Source organism: Diceros bicornis, chromosome 27 (assembly GCF_020826845.1).
Source record: "Diceros bicornis minor isolate mBicDic1 chromosome 27, mDicBic1.mat.cur, whole genome shotgun sequence".
NCBI classification, from domain to species: domain Eukaryota; kingdom Metazoa; phylum Chordata; class Mammalia; order Perissodactyla; family Rhinocerotidae; genus Diceros; species Diceros bicornis.
In genome coordinates this window covers 33,533,386-33,555,051 of record NC_080766.1, presented here as the reverse complement: position 1 = coordinate 33,555,051, position 21,666 = coordinate 33,533,386, and the positions used below count along the sequence as shown (strand labels likewise).

Sequence of the window (21,666 nt, the reverse complement as noted above, 5' to 3'; positions counted from 1 at the left end):
CTGGCTGGATCCAGTCCCCCCTTCCTTGGAGGCGCAGATCTAGCCTGGCGGGCGCCTGGACTCCGGCCGAGAGAGCTTGCATATGGGGTGGGGGGAAGACGATTTATTTCCTTTCAACAACTGCCCCTCTCTGCATACACCGCGCACAGCCGGAGCTCGCACCCGCACACGCCAGCCTTGAGATGGGGAAAGGAAACCGCCACTACTACCGAGACCCGCATCCCCATCCCGCCAGATCTCAGCTCCCAACCCTCCGAGCTCCAGCCTCTTCGCATCCCTCTGTGTCTGAGGCTGCAGCTAGACCCAGTTTTGAGTTCTTAACACGTTTCGTTTCACATGGGACTTCGAAATAAAAGCTACTAGATCCTGCCCTACCCTCTTCTTGTGTTGGCGTAGGCTCGGGTCCCCGTCCCCTTCCTCTCCCTTCCCCGGCCGCTCGTCCTCTTCCCAGCCTTCGGTGAAAAGCGAAGCCCAGACGAGGCCTACAGCACCCGATCCCGGGGCGCCTGCTGTTCTGGCCAGCAGCCGGACATTACCTGCTGGAGGACCCGGCGGCACCTGTCCCCGAGCTAGGGGATGGAGCCACCCTCACTCCTGGGCAAGGGGAGTCCGCTTGAGCGGGGTCAGAGGCCAACCTCAAGAAATGGGGTTCCAGCCAGGTAAACCTTCTCCACCCCCAGGTGCCCCAGGTGCAAGGACCTTCCACCGGTGACCACCAAAGATGGCGTCGGCGAGAGAGCCCAGGCTTGGAGGACTGGTCCACTGTGCGCGCACCAGTCGCGGCTTTCAAGGGCGTAAATTCTCCCATAAACCGCGAGCTGGGAGACCGCAACACGGTCTGTCCTCCTTGACCCGAAAGGCCGAAGCTTTTTAATATTTACTCAGAATCTCTCTTAAGAGTCACGTCCTAAATTTGTATTGCAGTTTTGGATTATGAGGAGCCCAGTGGCCGCGAAGCACGGATCCTGAGAGTCCCGCTCCTGGTGGCCATTCCTAGCACCTTGCAGTTCAAGGCCGGAGTGGGCGCCCGGGGAAGGTCATGCATCGCGCAAGGAAGGGAGCGAAGGGTTAGTGGATCCTGTGCCCATCGCTCCCGCGGCGCTTTGTCCGGAACGCGGTGGCGCTGTGGCCAGGGCCCCACGTGTCTGGTCCGCAGCTGAAGCCAAGGGAAGCCGCCCGGGCGGGATGGGGGCGGGCGACTGCCTCTGAGCAGAAAGATAAAGTCCCCTCGGGCAGGGGGTCTAAGCCCCGGTACCCTTAGCCAAGGGCACGGCCCTCGCCCCCGAGGCCCAAAGTTCCGCGCACAGGGAGGAAATTTTCACTTTCAACTAACTCAACCCTCAACCGAAGAGAAAAGGAGTTTCCGCTTAGGCGTCAGAAAATAAAAACAAGAACAAGTGACTTGTGAGAAACACCCGGAGGACGTGCTCAGAACGTGTTTTAAAGAGAATATAAGTGTGTTTGTTGGGGGGGGATGGGGAGTGGCAGGAGAATAGTGAAACAACCCCTCGATCTTTCTCCAGGGCGAAACCAGCGGAATGGTCCCCAAATCCAGCCCCAAGGGATCGAGTCCAGCCCCCCTTTCCTGAGAAGGCTCCCCGCACCCCTTCCCACCCACACGGCTGGAAAACACCTGACTTTAAATTTTATTTAAAATCTCAACACTCGATCATTTATTTCGTTTTTGCAACCAAACAAGTAATAAATATTATTTAGCACTTTTTTTTCTTTTTACAAAAATAAAACAGTTGATACACTCTCTGCGAGGGGCAGCGATCAGAGGAGGGATGTTACGTGGCAGACGCTGAGAAGCCCATATTGCAACCCCGCTAGCGCCGAGGCGTTTGCGCGGACGCAGGAAGCACGTGGAGAAGTTTGTCATTTGTGTTAAACGTGGCAAAAAGAAACCGAAATAGAGGAAACCCGGCTTAGACTCCGGTGGGGCTGGCAGTCACGTGAGCAAACAGCTTAGCAGCACGCACTTACCTCATTCATGGATATTATATTTACACAGCCAAGAAAGAAAAATTTAAAAAGCCAACAGAAGCCCCAAATAACCCAAGCTAGATTCACAGCAACAGCCTGTGAGTTCTGTCAAACCCTCAGGTACCAAAACGACTGCCCCAATCGGGTAAGAGACCAAATCACTTTGTGCTCAGAGACAGAAAGAATGGGGAGGGTGGAGATTCTATTTAAAATAACTAAAAAACACTCGCCCCCAAAGTCGACAGTTTTAGGTTATTCCAATCCACAAGTGGTTCTATTCTGACCGTCTACAAAGCTTGCTCGTGCTGTTGAAAAAGGAATATCGAAAGATTTATTGGAAAACCACACACCCTCAAACCAACAGGAGCGACAGGGAGAAATGGCAACAGTTCTCAGAGGTTGTGGGTTTACCCAGATATCGAGATCGGACACGACCGTAAGTGCTTCTGGTACCGAACGCCAGCTTCCAACTAACTCGCAGCCCCTGGCGCGGGGCCAGGGACGACCCTTGAGGGCGAGGCCTGACGGCGCTCCTGGAGTGCGGCTCCCGTGTGTCTCCTACCCGCCAAGAAAGGAGGAAGGAGAGGAAGTCCCCAACGCCCCCACCCCAGGTAACGAAGTGCCGCCCGCGCCGAGTGAAACTTTGTTGAGGGGAAACCACAGTTTATAGAATCAACTTTTTTTGGGGGGGAGGAAGGGGTCGAAGGAGGGATGCACACAGCGGTGCCTTCTTCTTAAACGGTGTCTGCTGGACCAGCGCTGTTTAAAGCCGGAGAGGGCTGAACCAGGTCCCGGAGCGAACGCCCCTCTCACTTCCCACTGTTCAGCGTGCGCCCCCATTGCTTCGATTCCCCAGTGTTGGAGTCCTCACCATCGCCCCCACCCGAGCCCGTGGTCCCGCGCTGCTCCTCGGAACTGAGTTCCCAGACCCCAGCGCCGGCCGGTCCTTGCTTCCCCGCAGCCTCTGGGTCCCCCCGCTCGCCAGAACGCGCCGGCACCGGCCAGCTCACTTGGCGTCGGAGGTGAGGCGCGGCAGGCTGCCGGCGCCCATGGCCGACACGTGGTGGTGCGGCGGTGGCACCTGACACATGCTACAGGGGCAGGGCATGCCGCCCCAGTGCTGGAAGCCGCCGCTGCCCCCGCTGCCGCCGCCTCCGCCCCCCAGCGGGGCCGCCGCTGCCGCCGATGGAGACTTGAGCAGGCCGTGCGGGGGCCGAATAGAGCCGACCGACGACAACCCGGAGCCGGGCAGGGAGGCGCTGGACACCGCGGCGGCGGCGGCAGCAGCGGCGGCAGCGGCGGCGGCCGGAGGCAGGATCGGATGGTGCACCGCCGGGTGGTGCGCGGCGTGCGCGGCGGCCGCGGGGTGCGCCGTGGCGGCGGGCAGGGGCGCCGAGTGCGCCAGGCCGCCGCAGGCCGACGGGTGGAAGCCGGCGTGGTGGCCGCCGTAGATCTCGCTCACCAGCCGCTTCATCTCCTCCAGCGAGTTGGTGAGCATGAGGATGTAGTTGCGCGCCAGCAGCAGCGTGGCGATCTTGGAGAGCTTGCGCACGGACGGGCCGTGCGCGTAGGGCATGACCTCGCGCAGCCCATCCATGGCGATGTTGAGGTCGTGCATACGCTTGCGCTCGCGGCTGTTGATTTTGAGGCGTAGCTGCTGCAGCTCAGGCTCTGTCATCTGTTTCTTGTCCTTCTTGGTGGACGACGCGGCCGCTGACGACGTGGACGACGAGGTGCTGGACGAGGATGACTTGAAGCCGCCGCCGCCCAGCTTGTCCCCGGGGTGCGCGCCCGCCGCCCCCATGGCGCCGCGCAGCTCGGCGCTCAACTCCGGCGGGCAGTCGCTCGGTGTGGACGAGGACACGGTGCCCCCTGTAAAGCCGCTGCCGCCGCTGCCCTTACTCCGGGCCGGCAGAAAAAGGTCATCGGGCTCTGGCGACGATGGGCGGCTGGACACCAGGCTGGCGTCCGAGTCCATGGCCCCTAGGGTTAGTCGCGCTTTCGCAGGGTCCTCCCTCCCTTAGCCCTCAGAGCTTCCACGCACACCTCCTGCAAAGAAGGGAAAAAACAGGAGAGAGAGAGAGATCGATGGAGATCAAGAGAGAGAGGCACCAAGTTGGTGAGAGAGGAAAGCTGTTCCCATCTGCACGGCGGCGCGGCCGGGCGCGGGTGGCGGGTCGCTCTGTGTCCACTTCACTCTCTGGCTTTCTTTCCAGTGGCACACAGGTACGCTTAAGTAATCTCTCTCTTCCCCTCCCCATCACCTCCTCTCCACAGGTTGTCTTATTCCAGGGAGTATTGGATGCCCCTCAGTGAGGGTGGCCTTTTAGAGGTTTTATGCCTTCCGTTAGGAATGGGAAGCCTGGATCTCCAGGGCTGGAAGAGTAGCAGGTGAGGGTTATTTTGTGGGGCGGAGGGTGGAGATCTAAATAGAGAAGTATTTATTTGGTTCCTCAAACACATCCACCTTATCTCCATCGACACCGCGAAGCAAACACACGCACCCAGTGCCCGCGCGGGGCCCTGATTCCACGCGCCGCGTCTGGGGGCCGCGGGGAGCTCGCCAGCTGGCCCGGACGTGGGCAGAAGGAGCTGTCGTCGCCCCGACTCCTAGCTTTTGGGCAAAGGGGATGCTGCGATGAGTGTGGGGAGGGTCGGAGCAGCGAAGCCGCTCAGGAGAACTGGATGGCAGGGGCGGGATCGGAGTCCCCTCTATCAGAGCTTCCTAGGTCGCAGCTGAGTTGAGGGGCGTCTGTCCCTGCGATACAGGCTGGGGCTGCTGCGGGGCAGAGACACTTACTGTGGATGCAATTAGAGGAGCTGGTTCCCCAAAGCCGCAGCAGAGAACCGGGCTCCTCGCGCTGACGTCGGGTCGGTCTATAATAAGCATCCGCACCTTTCGGCGCTTGGCCGGTTTTTATAGCCCGGTGGCGGCGGCGACGGCGGCGGTGGCCGAGGCGGGGGCGGGGAACAATGTGCGGGTCCTGGAGGGGCCGCCGCGCCAATGAGCTGGGCCCGCCCGGGGGGCTGGGAAGCTGATGTCATCCGGGCTAATTCCGCTCAATGAAACTCGCCCGGCCCGGCACACGCCTCCTCCCCGCGCACAGCCAATGGGCGCCCGCCGCCGGGAGATTCTTGGGGAGGGACTGGAGGAGGTACCCAGGGAGGGAGTGTGAGAGGAGAGGGGCGGAGGGAGGGCAGGCCCGCGGGGGAAGCAGAGAGCCGAATGCGGTTGGGACAGAAGGAAAGAGGAAACGTTGTCAAATTCTATGAAAATACGGTGACCACAGAGTCAGGCTGGAGGATGGGGTGCGCTTGGGGCTCTGCAGACAAACTAACCTGATACGCAAGGCAGTCGTATGTTTTGGGATGCGCGCGGATAACCCTGGCGACCCAGGAGCCGGGGCTTAAGTCTCCTCCTTTGCCTTTCCTCCTTCTCTCTCTGGGTTCTCGCCGCCTGTCCCCACATCACGGGTTTCATCCACCCGTGGGCATTTTGAGCCCCAAATGGAACGATCACCAGGCACAAAGCTCCTGCTTGCTTCTCACTCTGCGCGCGCGTCTAGGTGGCCGCAGCCGCAGCTCGTCGGGCGGCCGGTAGCGCCCCCAGCTGGGGGCAGAGACTTTCGAGGAAGAAGGCGGGGAAGGAAGCAGGGGACAGACTCCAGAACGGTGTTTTGAAAGAAATCACAACTCTTCATAAAGTTGAGCATGGTGTAGACTCAGGGACGAGTTATTTTCATACAGTAACCCCGCTAACACAAGGGCAGAGTCGAGCTCAGAGTTAAGCACCCCCTTCCCAGCGCGAGAACCGGATGACGGTATTTTCAGCATCATCTTTGTGGTCGTCACCACGCCATGGGCGTTGGTTTGGCTGCAAAAAGAGATCTCAGGCCGGGGCAAAGATTTCTGCACCCCGTGGGCCAGACGGCAAGATACAACCACTCGCGGCCGCGTTCGGTCACATTTAACCATGGCCTGGCTCCCAAACCTAGAAGCCCTTGACCATGAGGAATTAAGCCCGGTCTGGAGACGTGCATAACTGGGGTAGTTCAGAGGTACTGACGCACCAACCCATTTTACAGATGGGAAAATCGAGAGACTGTCTGCAGCAAGCCTGCAGAAAAAATGGGTATCCTTTTACAGCGCAGCCCCGCCTGGACTGGAGACGCCAACGTTGGCGGTTCTTTACCGTAGAAGCCGCGGCCTGTCTCCCCAGACTCTAACCTTTTCCCTGAGCTGAATTTCTCACATGCATACATTTTGAGTACGGAAGTATTTGTTTCTACAGATTCTGGATCTAGCCCTTTATCCTGCACACACACAAACATGCCCCCACCCTCTCTCCCTGGTTACCTCCGTGGTTTGAGAACTTTTAATTTGCATGTATGGCTTAAAAAACAAACACACATACATAGTAGGTAACTCGCCTTTAAGTAGTAAAGTTACAAAATAAGCAAATACAAAAAGAAACCCATACCATTGCTTCCAGTTCCTGGATAAGTCTCCCTACCCCACCTATGCTAGAAAGGCTCTCTGCTTTGCCCCCCATCTCGTGCCTTCTGGAGCATTATTTTCCAACCCGCGTGTTTTCCAGCTGGCTCTGCAGCCATCCGTTAAATATGTATTTAAAACATGAAGAACTGAAGCGTGGAGATATGTCGTCTAACGGTTAGGGAGGATGACCCATAACCGCCCAATTAGGAGAATCTGTCACATGGAAGAACGCAGGGAGCAGGGGTGGGGAGCAGGAAGAGCTCGGGTATTTGAGGATCATTCCTTTGGGACTCCCTGGCCACCGGCAGTGAGGACATTCGGGGCGTGGACTTGTGCGCACGCCAGTGTATCTAATAAACACCAGCAGGCGCAACGTGTACGCGCCTGGGTTGCAGCCGCTGAGGTTAGTTCGGCGGGGGGCACGTGTCCCGGAGCCCCCATTCCTTCTTTTGTTACTTGCCACCGGCGACTGCCCCGCGTCCCGCGGTCCGCGAGAGTGCGCGGTCTGGGCTTCTTGACGCTCTTGCTCCTGTAGCTGGAATCGGAAGCAGGGGCGAAGGTTGAGGGGCCCGTACAGGCACGGCAGGCGTTGAGAGCCCAGGAAGGCAGAGTCCGGAGGCAGGAGAGCTAGCTTACTCCCCAGGCTCCCGCACTCTCCAGGTCTCAGCCCCGCGCCACTGAGCCGCGGCAGTAGTGGCTGTCCTTGGGCTGTGCAGTGGCGCTTTGCTGTCCTCACTCCCCACGCCCGGAGCTCGGAGCTCGGGCTGGCAGCTCTGGTGGCAAGCCCTTTCCCTGGCAGACTCCCTCAACGTCCTTCGGTCGCCAGAGAGTTGCTGGGGCTGGGATGAGGGCGGTCTGTGTCCTGCTGGGCTCCTTAACCCAGGGGCATATTGGCGCTGGACACATCTCGCTGTGTCTCCGAGTCCTCCTCCCCCCTCCAGGAATAATCGGAAACTAGAGCCGGGCCACTGGCGCTTGCCCTCGGGCGTCCTGGAGGCGCCCCGGCACTTGTCCAGGTCTTGCGGCCCGCGCCTGATGTGAACGTCCCGAGCACCACAGTTCCCATCGGAGCGCACAGCTGGGCCGCGGCCCCTTCCCGCGAAATGAGTGCTCACTTGCCGAGGCTGATCGGCCCCAGCTCCGGAGTTCCTGGCTGGCCCAGGCATCCTGGAGCCGTCGGCCTCCTCCGTCAAAACGGAAGGCATGTTTTCCCCTCTCCTTTGTGTTTCCCTCCCACAAAAGGCCGGGTGCTTGTCGGGGCCGGCCTTTGCTCAGCCGCCTGGCGGCCCGGGAGGAGCTTGTGCCAAACGGGCCTGGGCGGGCTCGTGCGGGGCTCCAGGACGCAGACCTCCCACTGCTTCCCGGGTTCCTCCCGGGCCTTTCTTTCCCTTCTCGCATTTCCCTTCATCGAGTTCCTGCACACATTCAGGCAGCGTCTCGGCCAGGCTGCCAAGGAGATCTGCATCCCTGCGCAGGGCGGGCCAGGGCAGGCAGTGGGGGAGGAGGCTCCAGGGCCCGGAAAGGAAAGGAAAAAACATTTCAGCTATAGCTCTGGTCCGGAAACCAGAAGGACTGCGGAATGGCAGCGTTTGGCACCCAAACGTGAGCGATAAGACCCTTCGGAAAGCAGAACTCCGCAGACAAATGGCATCCGTCTTCCTTGCCAGACTCAGCTCCCAGAGCTCTCCAGGGTCATCCCGATGTCGGGGGCGGGGTGGGTGGGGCCAGCACGGAGCACAGGACCTGACAGTGCTTGGTAAATACTTCTGAATGCACACATGTGCAAATGGGCACGTGGACTAGTGTGAAACGTGACTGGTAAAATACATGTAAATGTGGGCCAAGGTATGTGTGTATTTATTTGCTGTGCACAGTAAACCATGAGGTCTGTAATTTGGATTACTGGGCATATGGAGCCTTTAGAATGACAGGGGTAGTGATTTCTATCTAATGACAACTGTGGTTAAAGGTGACTAACGAGGTGCCAGGCCCTTAGCGGGTCTTGACAGACTTAATCCCATTTAATCTCTCACTGACTCTAGGAGGGAGGCATTACTTACTCCCATTTTGTAGATGGGGAAACTGACACTCAGAGAGGTGTGGCCATTTGCCCAAGGTCCAGGGAGTGGAGGGCAGGTCCAGGGAGGCAGGGTGAGGTGAAGGAGGCAGCTGAAGAACGTGGGCATCAGAGACTTAGAGATCTACAGTTGTGGGCTCTCAGCCTCAGGTTCTCATTCCTAAAATGCGTTTCTAGAAGCTACCTGTGGCCTCTGAGGGTGTGTCTGCTGTGCGTTGGAGGACAGGGGAGGGTCGGATGGCAGCCTCCTTTAGCAGCTTCTCTTCTTCTGATACTCAAGCTGTTCCAGTGACTGTGAGATGCTGACGGTGGAGGATCCGCTGCCCTGGCCCGGCTCAGGCTTGGGTGTCAGCAGAGGCTGGGCCCGGAGAGAATCCAGGAGGAACGTTCAGGATCGGGGGTGGGGGATGGCGGGCGGGGGTGCCGCACCTGGAAAGCTAAAGGGAAACAAGCAAAAAAGCAGCCAAACAAAGCCCAAAACTAATAGCCTCTTCCCCCTAGTCCGCCCCTCCTCTGGATTACCCCTTTGTGAAGCCAGCACGACTGCCACCTGCCTCTAAGGGTCAGGGCCATTGAAGTTAACCTGTCCCCCAAGTGGCACGAAGTTGGGATAGGACTGAGGGGGGACCAGAGACTAACTTTTATAGATCTCAGCTTACAAACAGTTTTCTCACCCAAATGTTAAGAGGGAGGCACGTTGTCCCATTTAACAGAAGATCCTGAAGACTGGAGGTCAAGGCAGTGGCTGGGTTCAACCTCCGGACCCCAAGGCCCAGGGGCCTTGGTGGCTCTGTTTTATACCTTGATCTGCTTCCCCCGCCCCCTCCATCCATGAGACGCTAGGCGCTCCCACCTCCCGTGTCAAGATTAACCGGCGGATGAACAAGTCGGACGGAAAGCACGGGGCGGGGCGGCGGTCCCTAGTCGGGTTGCAATCCTGAGGTGGGGTGCGCTCCACTCAGTTATAGTGCAGCGTGGACACAAGGGCCCGGGAAACCCCGATCCAGTCTGGGGCTAAGACCCCGGGTGAGAGGAGGCAGAGGGCTTCTGAGCGCAGGAGAGACTCTTTCAGGCTACGGGTGAAGACTTTGCGCCGTCAGTTTCCGGAGACCGGACATGCGTGTGCTCCCGGCACTGCGCACCGCTGCGAAGGGGACCCGGGGACGCTGCGCGCGTGCAGGGCGTGGAGCGTCTCACCTCCGCGTACAGAACGTGACTGTCGCTCCGTTCCAAGCACCAGAGGGCTGGCCTGGCTTGCTACACTGGGAAAATGTAGCAGTATGACGTTTGCCCATTGCCTTCAGGATCAGGTCCGAATCCTTTAACGCGGCCTGCGGGGTCCTGACTTGGCCCGGCGGCTTCTCACCCCCCCCCCTTCTACTCCCCCTTTCTCAGGACCCGGAGCACCTGGTGAGCGCTGCTATTTCCCCATCTTCCCACGTGCCCCCCCCCACGCCCTCGCGCCCTTCCTCTGGTCCATCTGCGTGTCTTGTACTTACTTGCCTTTCAGGGCTCAGCCTGGGGAAGCCCCTCCCCCGCTCCTCCTTGAGCCGCTGTAGCACCCAGAGCTCTCCCCTCTCCCTGTCAGTGTTCACCCCGCTCTATAGTCTGGCTCCCTCAACGGCCGTGGGAGCGCTTCGAAGGTCCTCACTGTACCTGAACTCACTTTGCATCCCTGGGGCCCAGAGCAGGGACGGGCCCCAGATGTGCTCAATAAATCCAAGTAAGGTAAGACAGTTATCCAAAGACTTTTATAGGAGTTTCCACACACCGCAAGAGACAGCAGTAGCGTTAGCCTCAAAGGTAGTTTTCCTCCTAGTTAAACCAGTTTCAGAAATGCCGGTTGAGGCCCATGCTGCTCACTCCGGGCCATATGGGGGGTGAGGTGGCAGGCTCCCCCCACCTCCCAAGCCGAACGGGCCATCTGGTAATGTGCGGCACTGGGTCCCCTCCGGGACGCTCCCAATACCGTTGCACCCAGACAAGTGGACACCAGAGAGAGGCTCCCGGGCTCTCCGGGGCCCCGAGGGACCGGCCTACTCTCCGCCTGAGGTCGAGCCCCGCGCCGAGAGCCCGAGCCAGCGATGAGCTCAGGCCGCTGCCCGCGGGCTTCGGGCCCCGCGAAGGGAGAGGCGCGCGGGGCGAGACGAGCCGCGAGGCCCCGATCACCGGGCGCTGGCGCAGCCAGGGACCCCGGCAGGGCCCTCCGGCGCCTGGCGCCCTTCCCCGGCTCAGCCCGAACGCGCAGCGGGCGGGGGACACCCAGCCCCGTCTCCCCGCCCGAGCCCCCAGTGCGCGCGGCGGCTGAGCGCACGAGGAATCTGGCACTCCGCTGCCTGGGCGCCGGGCTGCTGGCCCGGACCGAAAACGGGCCACGGCGCTGGGCCTGCGGCCCGCAACTGCCGCCGGCTGGGGACCATCGCAGCGCCGCGGCAGAGCCGGGGGCACCCTGCACCGCACGTGCGGCCTCCATCTGGGATTTGCGGAAGGGGGCGGGAAAGACAGGAGCTGGGCGTTTCTCGCGTTTCTCCCCTTCTTCCTTCCCTTTCTCCTCTCTTCCTCTCGCTTCTGTTAGTCTCTCCCCTTCTCTTCTCTTTCTTTCTCCTTCCCCTCCGATACGTATATCTGAATTTTATTTTTGATTTTCCCCCGTTATTAAAATGACACACACCGGGGTCCTGAGAGCGGGGAACCTGGGCGGACTCCCCGCCCCCGCCTGTCTCTCTCTCACCCCTGTGGTTCCTGGACCGCAGCACCAGCGTCACGTGGGAACTCCTTAAAAATACAGAGTCGCCGGCGCATCCAGACCCAGAGAGACAGAATCTAAGTTAACCGGGGTCCCCAGAGGATGCAGGGGCACATTCGGGTTTGGGGAGTACTGCTCTAGGTCTTTGGGGGGCTCATCCGCAGGTATGCTCCTCTCTCCAAGGTCCTGGGGTCTTCTAGTCCCAGACACAGACCCTTTCTGGGGCGGACAAGGCTATTTCCTCGAGATTCCACAGCTCCTCCCCAGCCGTTTGAAAGTCCTTGCTCCCACGCCTTGACCATCGTTAAAAAAGCAAAAAACTTTGAACTAACACAGAAGGCAAAAGTCACCAGTAGTCCACCCCCCTCTCCTCCACCAAGTCACTGTCCAGATTTTGGTGAAGTCCTTCCAGACTGTATACAGGCTTTGTAACCTGCTTCTTTCATTTCTTAGCATCTCTTGGACATCTTCCCACATCAGTACAAGATCCACCTGACTCCTTTAACAGTGTAGGCCTGCACCCATCCCCTCTGTTTGAATCCTCCCCTCCTTTGCCTGCACAGTCCTGAAAAGCGAATCAGAAGCGGAAACTCTGAAAACTTGTTTCCAGTGTCCTTGTGGTGGGAGGACCATGGGCTCAGGGCTTCTGCCCCACAAGGCGAGGAAGGAACTCCCCTCCTGGCCCCTGCTGGGCTCTCTGCATCCAGCTGGTTCTCCTCTGAGGAGTCTCTCCCTCCCAGTAGGTGTAGTGGGAAGGACTGGTTCCCACTTTGCCTGGAGTCAGATGTGCGGGAAATTGAGCCCACCGGTCTGAGACTCAGATTGGCTCCAGGGAGAATATCCAGTGTGTGAACAGAACATTCTGAGTCTGGGACTGTGACCAGGGCAGAACTCGAGGTCTGTGATTTTGGAAGATGCTGGGGTTTTAGACGTTCAATTTTCTTTTTCTTTCCCCACTACCCCCCCCCCCCAAAAAAAAAGAAAAGGTCATCCACTTCTGGGTTGACTATAAGGCTTAAGTCTAAGCAAAGAACATTCTGTTTAGGCGGTATTTACTGTTTCCACCAAAAGGAGAAAAAGGAGGAGGAGGAGAGGAAGGGAAGGAGGAAGAGGAGGAGGGGGAGGGGAGAGGGAGGGGAGGGGGGGAAGAGGGGAAGGAAGAAGAGGAAAAGAAAGAAAGAAACCACATCATATAAATTGGAATTCTCTCTTCTTTAAAATGTGTTTTGAATAGGTACTATACAGCACATGGCTAAAGTAAAACTCAAATAGTATGAAGGGTATTGATGAAAAGTAAGTCTCCCTGGGACAACTGACCTTCCCCCAGGCCCCCAGAGACAACTACTGTTACAGCTTCTCGTGTATTCCAGGAATATTCTTTGAATGTACAAACTATGTTTAAAGATCTATTTCTCTTATTTTTTGCCCAAGAGGCAGTGTACTCTATACACAGTTCTCTGCTTTCTTTGCCAGAGAACACTGTATACCTTACAGCGCGCTCGTGCGCACACACGCACACACACACAGAGCCCAGCCTGCCACAATTCGCATATTTATAATACAGCTGCTCCTCAAACACCCTCACCAGAGTGGTCAGAGGTGCAAGGAACCTCCCCCCAAAACTAAATGAAGACAATTACCCCCCACCTCAAAATCAAGCATTACATCAGGATCTGAGCACACCAGCTCCTTGATGATACTTTTTCTGCTTCCCCTCGTCACAGAGAGCACTAGGACACTGGGAGCCCCAGGACACTGGGAGCCCCAGATGCTGAGAGATCGAGGAGCTTCCTGCACTGAGTACGTGTCTCCAAGGTGTCCCCAGAATGGCACTTTTAGCCACTGCCTGAAACTTGCAGGTAAGTCTGTTTTTTCTTATTGCAGTTGTAAAAACAATAGTATGTCTTCTCTCCTATCTGGAGGGCAATCAGTCAGAGAGATCTAGACAAACATACTTTAAAGAATATATGTAAGACCACGAGATGAAGCTAATTAGTTATTGTTATTTTTGTTTATTTGTTGAATAGGTGATATATTCACATAGTTCAATTAAAAGCATATAATGAAAAATTCGCTCTGACTCCTGGCCCCCCCCCCACCCAGTTCCCTTGCTTAGTCACCATCTCTCGTTTATGCTTGCAGAGCTATTCTATGCAAATCCACGCAAATATAAATATGTATACTCTGTTCCCTATACATACTGTTGTTTCCACCTTGCTTTTTTCAGTTAATATCTTGGAGATCATTTCTGTATAGTGTATTAAAAGCTTCTTCCTTAAAAAAAAATATACATCCTTCTGTAATATGGATGTGCTGTAATTTAGTTAGTTGTTGCCCTGTTGAAAGACATTTAGAATGTTTCTAGCTTTTTCCTATTACAAACAATGCTGCCATGAACTACCTTGTACATTGTCATTTATCCTTATATCACAAGGATAAATCCCTAGAATTAGTATTATTAAGTCAGGTAGCCTCTGCAATGTAATTTTGATAGATGTTGCCAAATTGTTACCTTTGTTGTGTCCCAATTTATGTCGCAATGTAGAAGAGAGACTGCCTGGCTGATGGCTAATTTAAATGCTCAACTTTTATTTTCCTGAGTCCAGGGAAAGTGTGATCTCTAATTTGGATGTCAGAATAGGTGACAGGCTGACCACTGTGACTCTGCAGGATAGAATAATAGAATGTCATTTCCCCTTTTAAAACATCAAGCTACAAATTCTTTTATGTGTGTGTGTGAGGAAGATCAGCCCTGAGCTAACATCCACGCCAAGCAATCCTTCTCTTTTTGCTGAGGAAGACTGGCCCTGGGCTAATATCTGTGCCCATCTTCCTCCACTTTATATGGGATGCCACCACAGCATGGCCTAACAAGCAGTGTATCAGTGCGCGCCTGGGATCCGAACCTGGGCTGCCAGGAGCGGAACGTGCACACTTAACCGCTAAGCCACGGGGCCGGCCCCCAAGCTACAAATTCTAATCGATGTCAACATCTGGCACCATTTCCAATCCTTCCAAAGATTTACTAATGACTTTTTCCAAGTAGTTGGGTGGAATGGTCCAAGTATGCCAATGCATTATATCTGCTGAGGAATATTGTTTTGAGTTTATAACTCAATTGATGTTTACTGGCTCCTTTCCTGTGCTATGAACTGTCCTAGGTGCCAGGGGCCCAGTAGTGAACCAAACAGACAGCATCCTGCTCTCAAACATGTTAACAAAAGTAATTACTACCATGATGACTATTATAATTTCTTTTGATTCAATAGCCCTGTGAGGTGGTTAGAGTCAGGTGTGTGGGATTAACCCACTGCCGACCCACAAGCCATATGGCAAACACTGCTGGTTGTTCCCTGAAATCTGTTCCACTTTCTCAATAGAACTTCTAGTTGGGCATATGGCCACCCAGAAAAAAGGACTACATTTCCCAGTCTCCTTTGCGACCAAGTTCTGGCCAGGAGGATGTAAACAGAAGTGGTGTGTGCAACTTCCAGAGGCTTCCTTGGAGTGAGGGAGCGTATCCTCATTCTGTTCTCGGATTCTTGCTGGCTGGAATTCCAAAATGATGGTCAGGGCTGGAAGAGCCATTGGAATCATGAGGTGGCTGTAGGGCCATGTATGAAAGAGCATTAAGAGAGAAGGAGCTTGGGACCCTGACAGCATGGGGCGCCAGGCACGCCCAGACCAATCCTCTGATTTCTTAGATGAGAGCGAAACCCTTCTACTTTGTTAAATCCGTTGTTATGTTTGGTCCCTTCCCTTCCCTTCCCTTCCCTTCTGTGAGGAAGATTGTCCCTGAACTAACACCTGTGCCAATCTTCCTCTATTTTGTATATGGGATGCCGCCACAGCACGGCTTAATGAGTGGTGTGTAGCTCTGCGCCCAGGATCCAAACCTGCGAACCCCGGGCTACTGAAGTGGAGCACACAAACTTAACCTCTTAACCTCTATGCCACTGGGCCAGCTCTTATGCTGGGTTTTCCGACACAGCTAAACCAACCCTAACGAAACGTAAGGGACTTTCCAGTGCTGAGGCACTTTTGGATGTCTGAAGAGCCATCTTTCTGCTGCAGATGTCTTTGTTATATCAGTTGAGCCTGAATCCTAAGTAATACCTGGGGCAGAATCCTCACAAGACTGTAGACTTAAGATACTGCAATGTGACGAGGCCAACCTCCCTTTAGAGGAGGCTCTATGGGAAGGTGAATGAGCACCTCCTGGTCACTCGCTGTGTCATTCTGGAGGTGGCAGTGCTGACGGTCAGGACCCACTCTGGCACCTTCTGTAGTGGATGGTGTGGGTCCTGTTTGTCCCTTCACTCTTCCTTCTAGTGCATTTTCCATATATGCTGTTTGCCTTTTGAATTTTGATGTCACAAAGACTTCTGTGGCAGACGGTGTCAATGCTTGCCCAGATCCCTTTTACCATTTCTGTGACCCCTTCAGGCTGTGGTGAGCTGTCATTTTCCACGGCCAGCACCTCCAACTCATCTTCACAGGGCTTCACTTGGATGCCTGGAGCTGCTGTGCTGCATGTGGAGACAGCCAAAGTGCAGTGATGGCGCAAAGCTCCCTAGCTCTGGGTTGAGACATCTCCACGGCATAATTTTTACCCCAGAGACCCCTATGGGTTCAGGCTGAAGCCCAGACGCTTTAGGACTTTCGTCTCAGCTTTTCTTAGCTCCTCCTCCTCCCCCAGCCCTTACCAATCTCCCCTGGGAGCACTGCTTGGTAAATCACTGAGCCATGAACCCTCATCTCAGCCCAACAGCAGTGTCGACATAGGAGAAGTGAGTTCTCTCTCACAGAGCAGTCCGTCTATAGCATCCCTCAACTGAGACAGTTGCTCCACAGTCTGTCTATCTTGTTGCTTTGTCATCCTCCCTTCTGTTGCATTCTCTCTCCTGTCTTGATAGCTGCTCTGGCTCCATCATGCCTGCATTCTGGTCTGCAGGAAGGAGAGGGGAAAGTGGAGGCCACACCACCTTCCTTGAAGGTAAGGCCTAGAGGCTGTAGGCAGCACTCTGCTCACACCCTATTGGCCTCTCTAAGTCACGTGGCTACAACTACTTGCAAGTGAGGCTGGGAAATGTAGTCTTTAGATGAGGGGCCAAGTGCCGCCAATTAGAGCCTATTAGGAGCTCTCATACTAAAGGAAGTAGAGGAGAATGGATATTGGGGGGAACCAGCAGTCCCTGTCACATCTAGAAATCACTATCTTAAATGCTAGGAACTAAGATTTTTCTACTGCTGCTGATGCTTGACATACTTCAAAATTATACCTTTAGCTGCTGTGATCAGTTCCAAAGCAGCTTACTATGAATGCCCTGAAGCACTGGGAGGAAGTTTCTGGAAAAGACCTGGAAAGTCATCTTCATCACCTCCAGCACAGTTATTGAGGTCCTGGGTGCAGAGATGGCAGCTGAGGTCAACACAATGGAAAGGGGAGGGTACAGACAGAGCTTTGGGCAGAAAACTCATGTGAGGTAGGCAACATGGGTTTCCTGGAGATGGGAATCCCTGATAAGAAAAGGAAGTATGAGGTTTGTCCCTTGTAGTGTGTAGAATGGTGGCCCCCCAAATATATGTCTACGTCCAAATCCCTGGAACTTGGCAATGTGACCTTATTTGGAAAAAGGGCCTCGCAGATGTAATAAAGAATCTTGAGATTATCCTGGACTATCCAGGTGGGCCCTAAATCCAATGGCAAGAGTCCTTATAAGAGCAAGGCAATGAGAGTTTGAGACAGATAGAAGAGGAGAAGACACAGAGGAAGAAAAGGCTGTGTGAAGACAGAGGCAGAGACTGGAGGGATGCAGCCACAAGCCAAGGACACCTAAAGCCATCAGAAGCTGCAAGAGGCAAGGAAGGATCCTCTTCTAGAGCCTTTGAAGGAAGCACAGCCCTGCCGGCACCTTGATTTCAGACTTCTGACCTCCAGAACTGTGAGAGAATACGTATCTGTTGTTTTAAGCCCCCAAGTTTGTGGTAAGTTGTGTGGCAGCTCTAGGAAATGCTTCCAAAGTAGACTCAGCCATTGGCTTGGAGGTGAGACGGAGCTGCAGGCTCGGTGATGATGGAAAGGAGACTAGCTTTTGCCTCTCCAGGTCCACTCTCCACTGCACCCTTCCTGCTCTCTGCTCCTGGCTTCCTCTGGTTGTGCTCCGTCAGTCTGGTGGGAGAGAGCAGACTGAGGCATTGATCTCCCTGGCTTCCTCCCTCTGAGATCCCCTGGGGCTGGCTATGTCCCACAGTAGTAGGTCGCTGTTCCTCCTAAGGCAGCCTGTTCTGCACTACTTTCTTTCCTCTAGGTTCTGGTAATCTCTCTTTCCCCTTGTCCTTTTGGGCCAAAACGTGGGGACAACTCAGATTCTGCCAGCTCAATTCTTACACTATCTCCTGTGGTTCCCCGCTACCCTGACCCCATCATTGTAATTAGTCCCTTTGTAAATTAGCCTACCTCAAAGTATCCTCACTTGGGTGTGCTATTTCCTGTTGGGACCCTGACTGATACAGCCAACAGGGATCCCCATCTCCCTGGTTTTGTCGAGGGTGGCAGTCAATGTAGAACTTCAGAAGATGGGAGTGAGTTTCTTGAGGACCAGAATCCTACAAGGGGGGAGATCTAGACATTCTGATAAGCTCGTAGGGAAGGGCTTCAGGGATAGAGGCCTGTTTGCCATGCAGGGCTCTGCCGAAGCCTTCTCAGCTTGCCCATGCATGTGGGTTGTTCCTCCCTATCTCTCAGGGACTAGGATCCAGCCTCCATTTTCGGAGGGCCATGACTGCTGCCCCTCGCTGGAGTCTAGAGGTAGTACTTTTCCCCACTTGAGGTCTGGAGGCTCAGCCACAGTGAGCCACCTTCTGCCTGGCAAAGCCTGGGGTCTGGAACATGGATGGACACCATGAGGATCTCGTGTCCCCATTATCTACCCAGGAGGGGGAGTAGACCAAAATTTTCTAAACTGCGGAATTAAGAATAAAAATCCATGAAATCCACTGTGTGCGTTGAAGAACATAAGTCCATGTTGTGATTTCAAAATGGGTCTCATTATTCCCTGACAATGTCTAAATCATGACTCACCACCCCATTCAAGTACTCCGTGCCCTCCCATGCTTCTGTGGTCTGTTAACTGCAGAATGTAAAACCAAGGAGGGTGGCCCCAAACCAAAATCCAGCTGAGCATCCAGCCAATTTGTCAGCCTGTGAAAGAAAATGTAAGAAGAGAGTCCAGATTTCAAGCCATGGGATGGCAAATGGAGAAACATGACAGGAGAGAAGAAGCTTCAAGCAGAACATAGGGAGTGTCCAAGGAGACTTCCGTGAGTTGAAAGGGGACCAGCACAGTTTTCTTCAAAATAATTCATTGATTTTTTTCCTGATAATAAAAGTAACGCATGGTCCTTGCTATAAAATCTCAAAAATAGAGGATATTTTAGCTGTAGAAACCCTGGAAAATGCAGAGTTTTAGGGTAGTACAGATGAGAGATGATAAACACACTGTTGTGGGCAGAATCGTGACTCCCCAAAATTCATATGTTGAAATTTTAACTCCCAGTACCTCAGAATGTGACTGTATTTGGAGATAGGGTTTTAAAGAGGTGGTCTAGTTAAAATGAGGTCGTTAGGGTGGACCCTAATCCAATATGACTGGTGTCTTTATAAGAAGAGATTAGGACACAGACACACAGAGGTAAGACTGTGGAGACACAGTGAGAAGGCAGCCATCTGCTAGCCAAGGAGGCTTTAGAAGAAACCAACCCTGCCGGTACCTTGATCTTGGACTCCCAGCCTCCAGAACCGGGAGACAATGACTTTCTGTTGGTTAAGCCCTGTCAAACTAATACAGACCTCAACCTTGGACAGTGACAAGGATATGGAGAAGAGGGGACAGTTGGAAGACTTTCTTAGGAGGTAAAATCAGCAAGCCTTGGTGACTGACTCCATATGCACAGTAGGGGTATGGAGTAGTCTAGAATCTTGTTAGTTTTCTCAGCTTGGGTGGCTTGGTGGATGGGGTGTCACCCCAACCAATCAGCCGAGATGAAGAGCCCAAGAGGAAGAGTCAGTGTTTGGACACGTTGAGTTGGGACTGCATCAGGGACACTCAGTGGCCAGTTGGGGGTATTGTCCAGAAGATTGAGCCAGAGGGTTGCAGGGGAGCACAACAGCACCTTGGCATGAGTGGAGGTCATTTGGCAAGTAGATGAGGTTGCCCAGGCGCAGAGTCGCCAGCGGAGGACAGACCCTGCGGAGGCTGACATTTATTCCCATCTGCGAGGAAGGGCCCATCATTTATTGTGCTGATGGTCTGCATCGCAGCTGTTCAAATTTATTAGGTTGATTCCAAAATATTGTCTGCCTTCCCTAATTTCTCTTTCAATCCATTGTCTAAAAAATTCCCAAGATAGACACAGACAGACTACTCCTCAAATGCTAAATTGGTCAAATTAGGGGGAAGGCTGTCTCTTTAACCTACCCCAGTGATTATTTGGTACATATGGTGCTTAGCATGCTGACTTCCAGGCTCCACCATATGTGCAGGTAAGTCTGGAGCTGGGTGAGCAAACAGTGGGCTGTTTGGCTTTTAGTGATAAATTATCCTTACCTCTTTGTACCCTGCTGGCCTCCATACTATAAAAATCTTTCAATTTGAAAAATGCATATCAATGTGTTTTGGAAATGTGTGGAAATAGAAATTTCTCTTCTATGAATAATGATAATATTATTATTGTATTAGTGGTGACAGCTAGCGTGTATTACAGAATTACTATGTATCAGGCACTATGCTATATTGTTTCTCTTAAAATAGATAATTTTCCACTAAGGCATATGGTCCTTAAACTATGGAAGATGCAAAATTTTAAAATAGTTTCAAATTTATTTAAAATAGTTAAAAGTGCAGGCTCTGGATTCAGTTACCTGGGTTAGAATTCTAATTTCCTCACTTATTAAACTAGAGCCATCCTGGGCAAGCTACTTAACCTTTCTGTGCCTCAGTTTCTCCATCTGTAATAGATCTTCCTCCCAAATTTATTGTGAGGGTCAAATTTAATAACATGTGGAAAGCATTTAGAACAGGGCCCAAACATAGGAAAAACTCCATAAACATTAGCTATAAGCAATCCCTATATATGCGTATTCCAGGAATTTTTGTGTGTGTGTGTGAGGAAGACTGGCTCTGAGCTAACATCCGTTGCCAATCCTCCTCTTTTTGCTGAGGAAGATTAGCCCTGAGCTAACAGCTGTGCCCATCTTCCTCTATTTTGTATGTGGGAGGCTGCCACAGCATGGCTTGATGAGTGGTGCATAGGTCTGCACCCGGGATCCAAACCTTCAAACCCCCGGCTGCCGTAGCGGAGCATGTTAACTTAACCACTGTGCCACCAGGCAGGCCCCTCCAGGATTTTTTATATGCCTCAAAATTGTTGAGAAGTAAAAACCGAAATACCTCTATAATCAAGAGCCAACATCTTTGGGCCTCAGTTGTTCATTTAAACCCACAGTTTTCATCTAACATTCTACAAAACATCTGCACCAGCTAACTCTTATGTACTTTTCCACGTGCATTTGCTCAGTCACCATGCTGCATTAACACCAGCTCAACTACCTGCATGTTTCTGTTTGAGAAGTTATTTCCTTCTTTGAAAAAAGAGCATACCTATGCCATCTCCTTAGAATGACATGTTTGGGATTCCAGCAAATTTCTTTATTTCCCAAACGGGGTTGTCATCATTATCCCACTTTTAAACCAAGGTCTTCAGTTCCACTTTTTAGAAAGTTCTTCAAAATTCCTTACCAAGTGGAAGATGCCCATCACTCTCCTGCCTGACATTTATTAAGAATGAAAAATAATGAAGGCAGCAGAGATACAGAAGGAGACTAATTTAGAAACCTGGCATGATTGCTGTTAATTTGTTGACAATGTGGCGTTTCTGGGGGAAGGGAGATGGTGGGGAGGGAGAGGGCAGAGTACCGCATGGCCGTGCTCTGCCAGGCCTTGCATTAATGGAAGAACAGCTGAACTCAGTGTTCAGAGTGAACCCATCAAAGACAGCAGTCTTTGAGAATCCATTTCTTCCATTCCATGATGTCAAAGGTGGCTGCAAATATATCCAGCGCTTTCTGGGTGGCATTGTTTAGGATGCTGGCCCCAGCAGATGGCCCCCAAATGCACCTCAGCCTGCTAGAGCAGGGACCACATGTGAGGGTATAGTCTCCTCATTATCAAAAAAAAAAAAAAAAAAAAGCAAGGATGAGAAAGAGAGAGATGAAAAGAATACACAAAGACATCTACATATTTACATTGTCTCCCTCGCATTTCAAATTCTCCTTTAGCTGAAGTGTCACTGGGTTTGC

General features: G+C 53.4%; 1 protein-coding gene across 1 annotated transcript; it reads right to left on the bottom strand.

The window, feature by feature from the left end:
- Positions 1–2,992: 2,992 nt before the first annotated feature.
- OLIG2 (oligodendrocyte transcription factor 2) lies at positions 2,993–4,929 on the bottom strand. The gene is made up of 2 exons (XM_058523398.1): positions 4,787–4,929; positions 2,993–4,035 (listed from the first exon to the last, which is right to left on the bottom strand). Exon 2 carries the CDS (start codon positions 3,962–3,964, stop codon positions 2,993–2,995), a length of 972 nt encoding a protein of 323 aa, XP_058379381.1. The 5' UTR covers positions 3,965–4,035; positions 4,787–4,929.
- Positions 4,930–21,666: the final 16,737 nt, after the last annotated feature.

Excerpts from the sequence above, each read along its gene's own strand:
- OLIG2 (XM_058523398.1), bottom strand. The coding sequence starts at position 3,964 with ATGGACTCGGACGCCAGCCTGGTGTCCAGCCGCCCATCGTCGCCAGAG.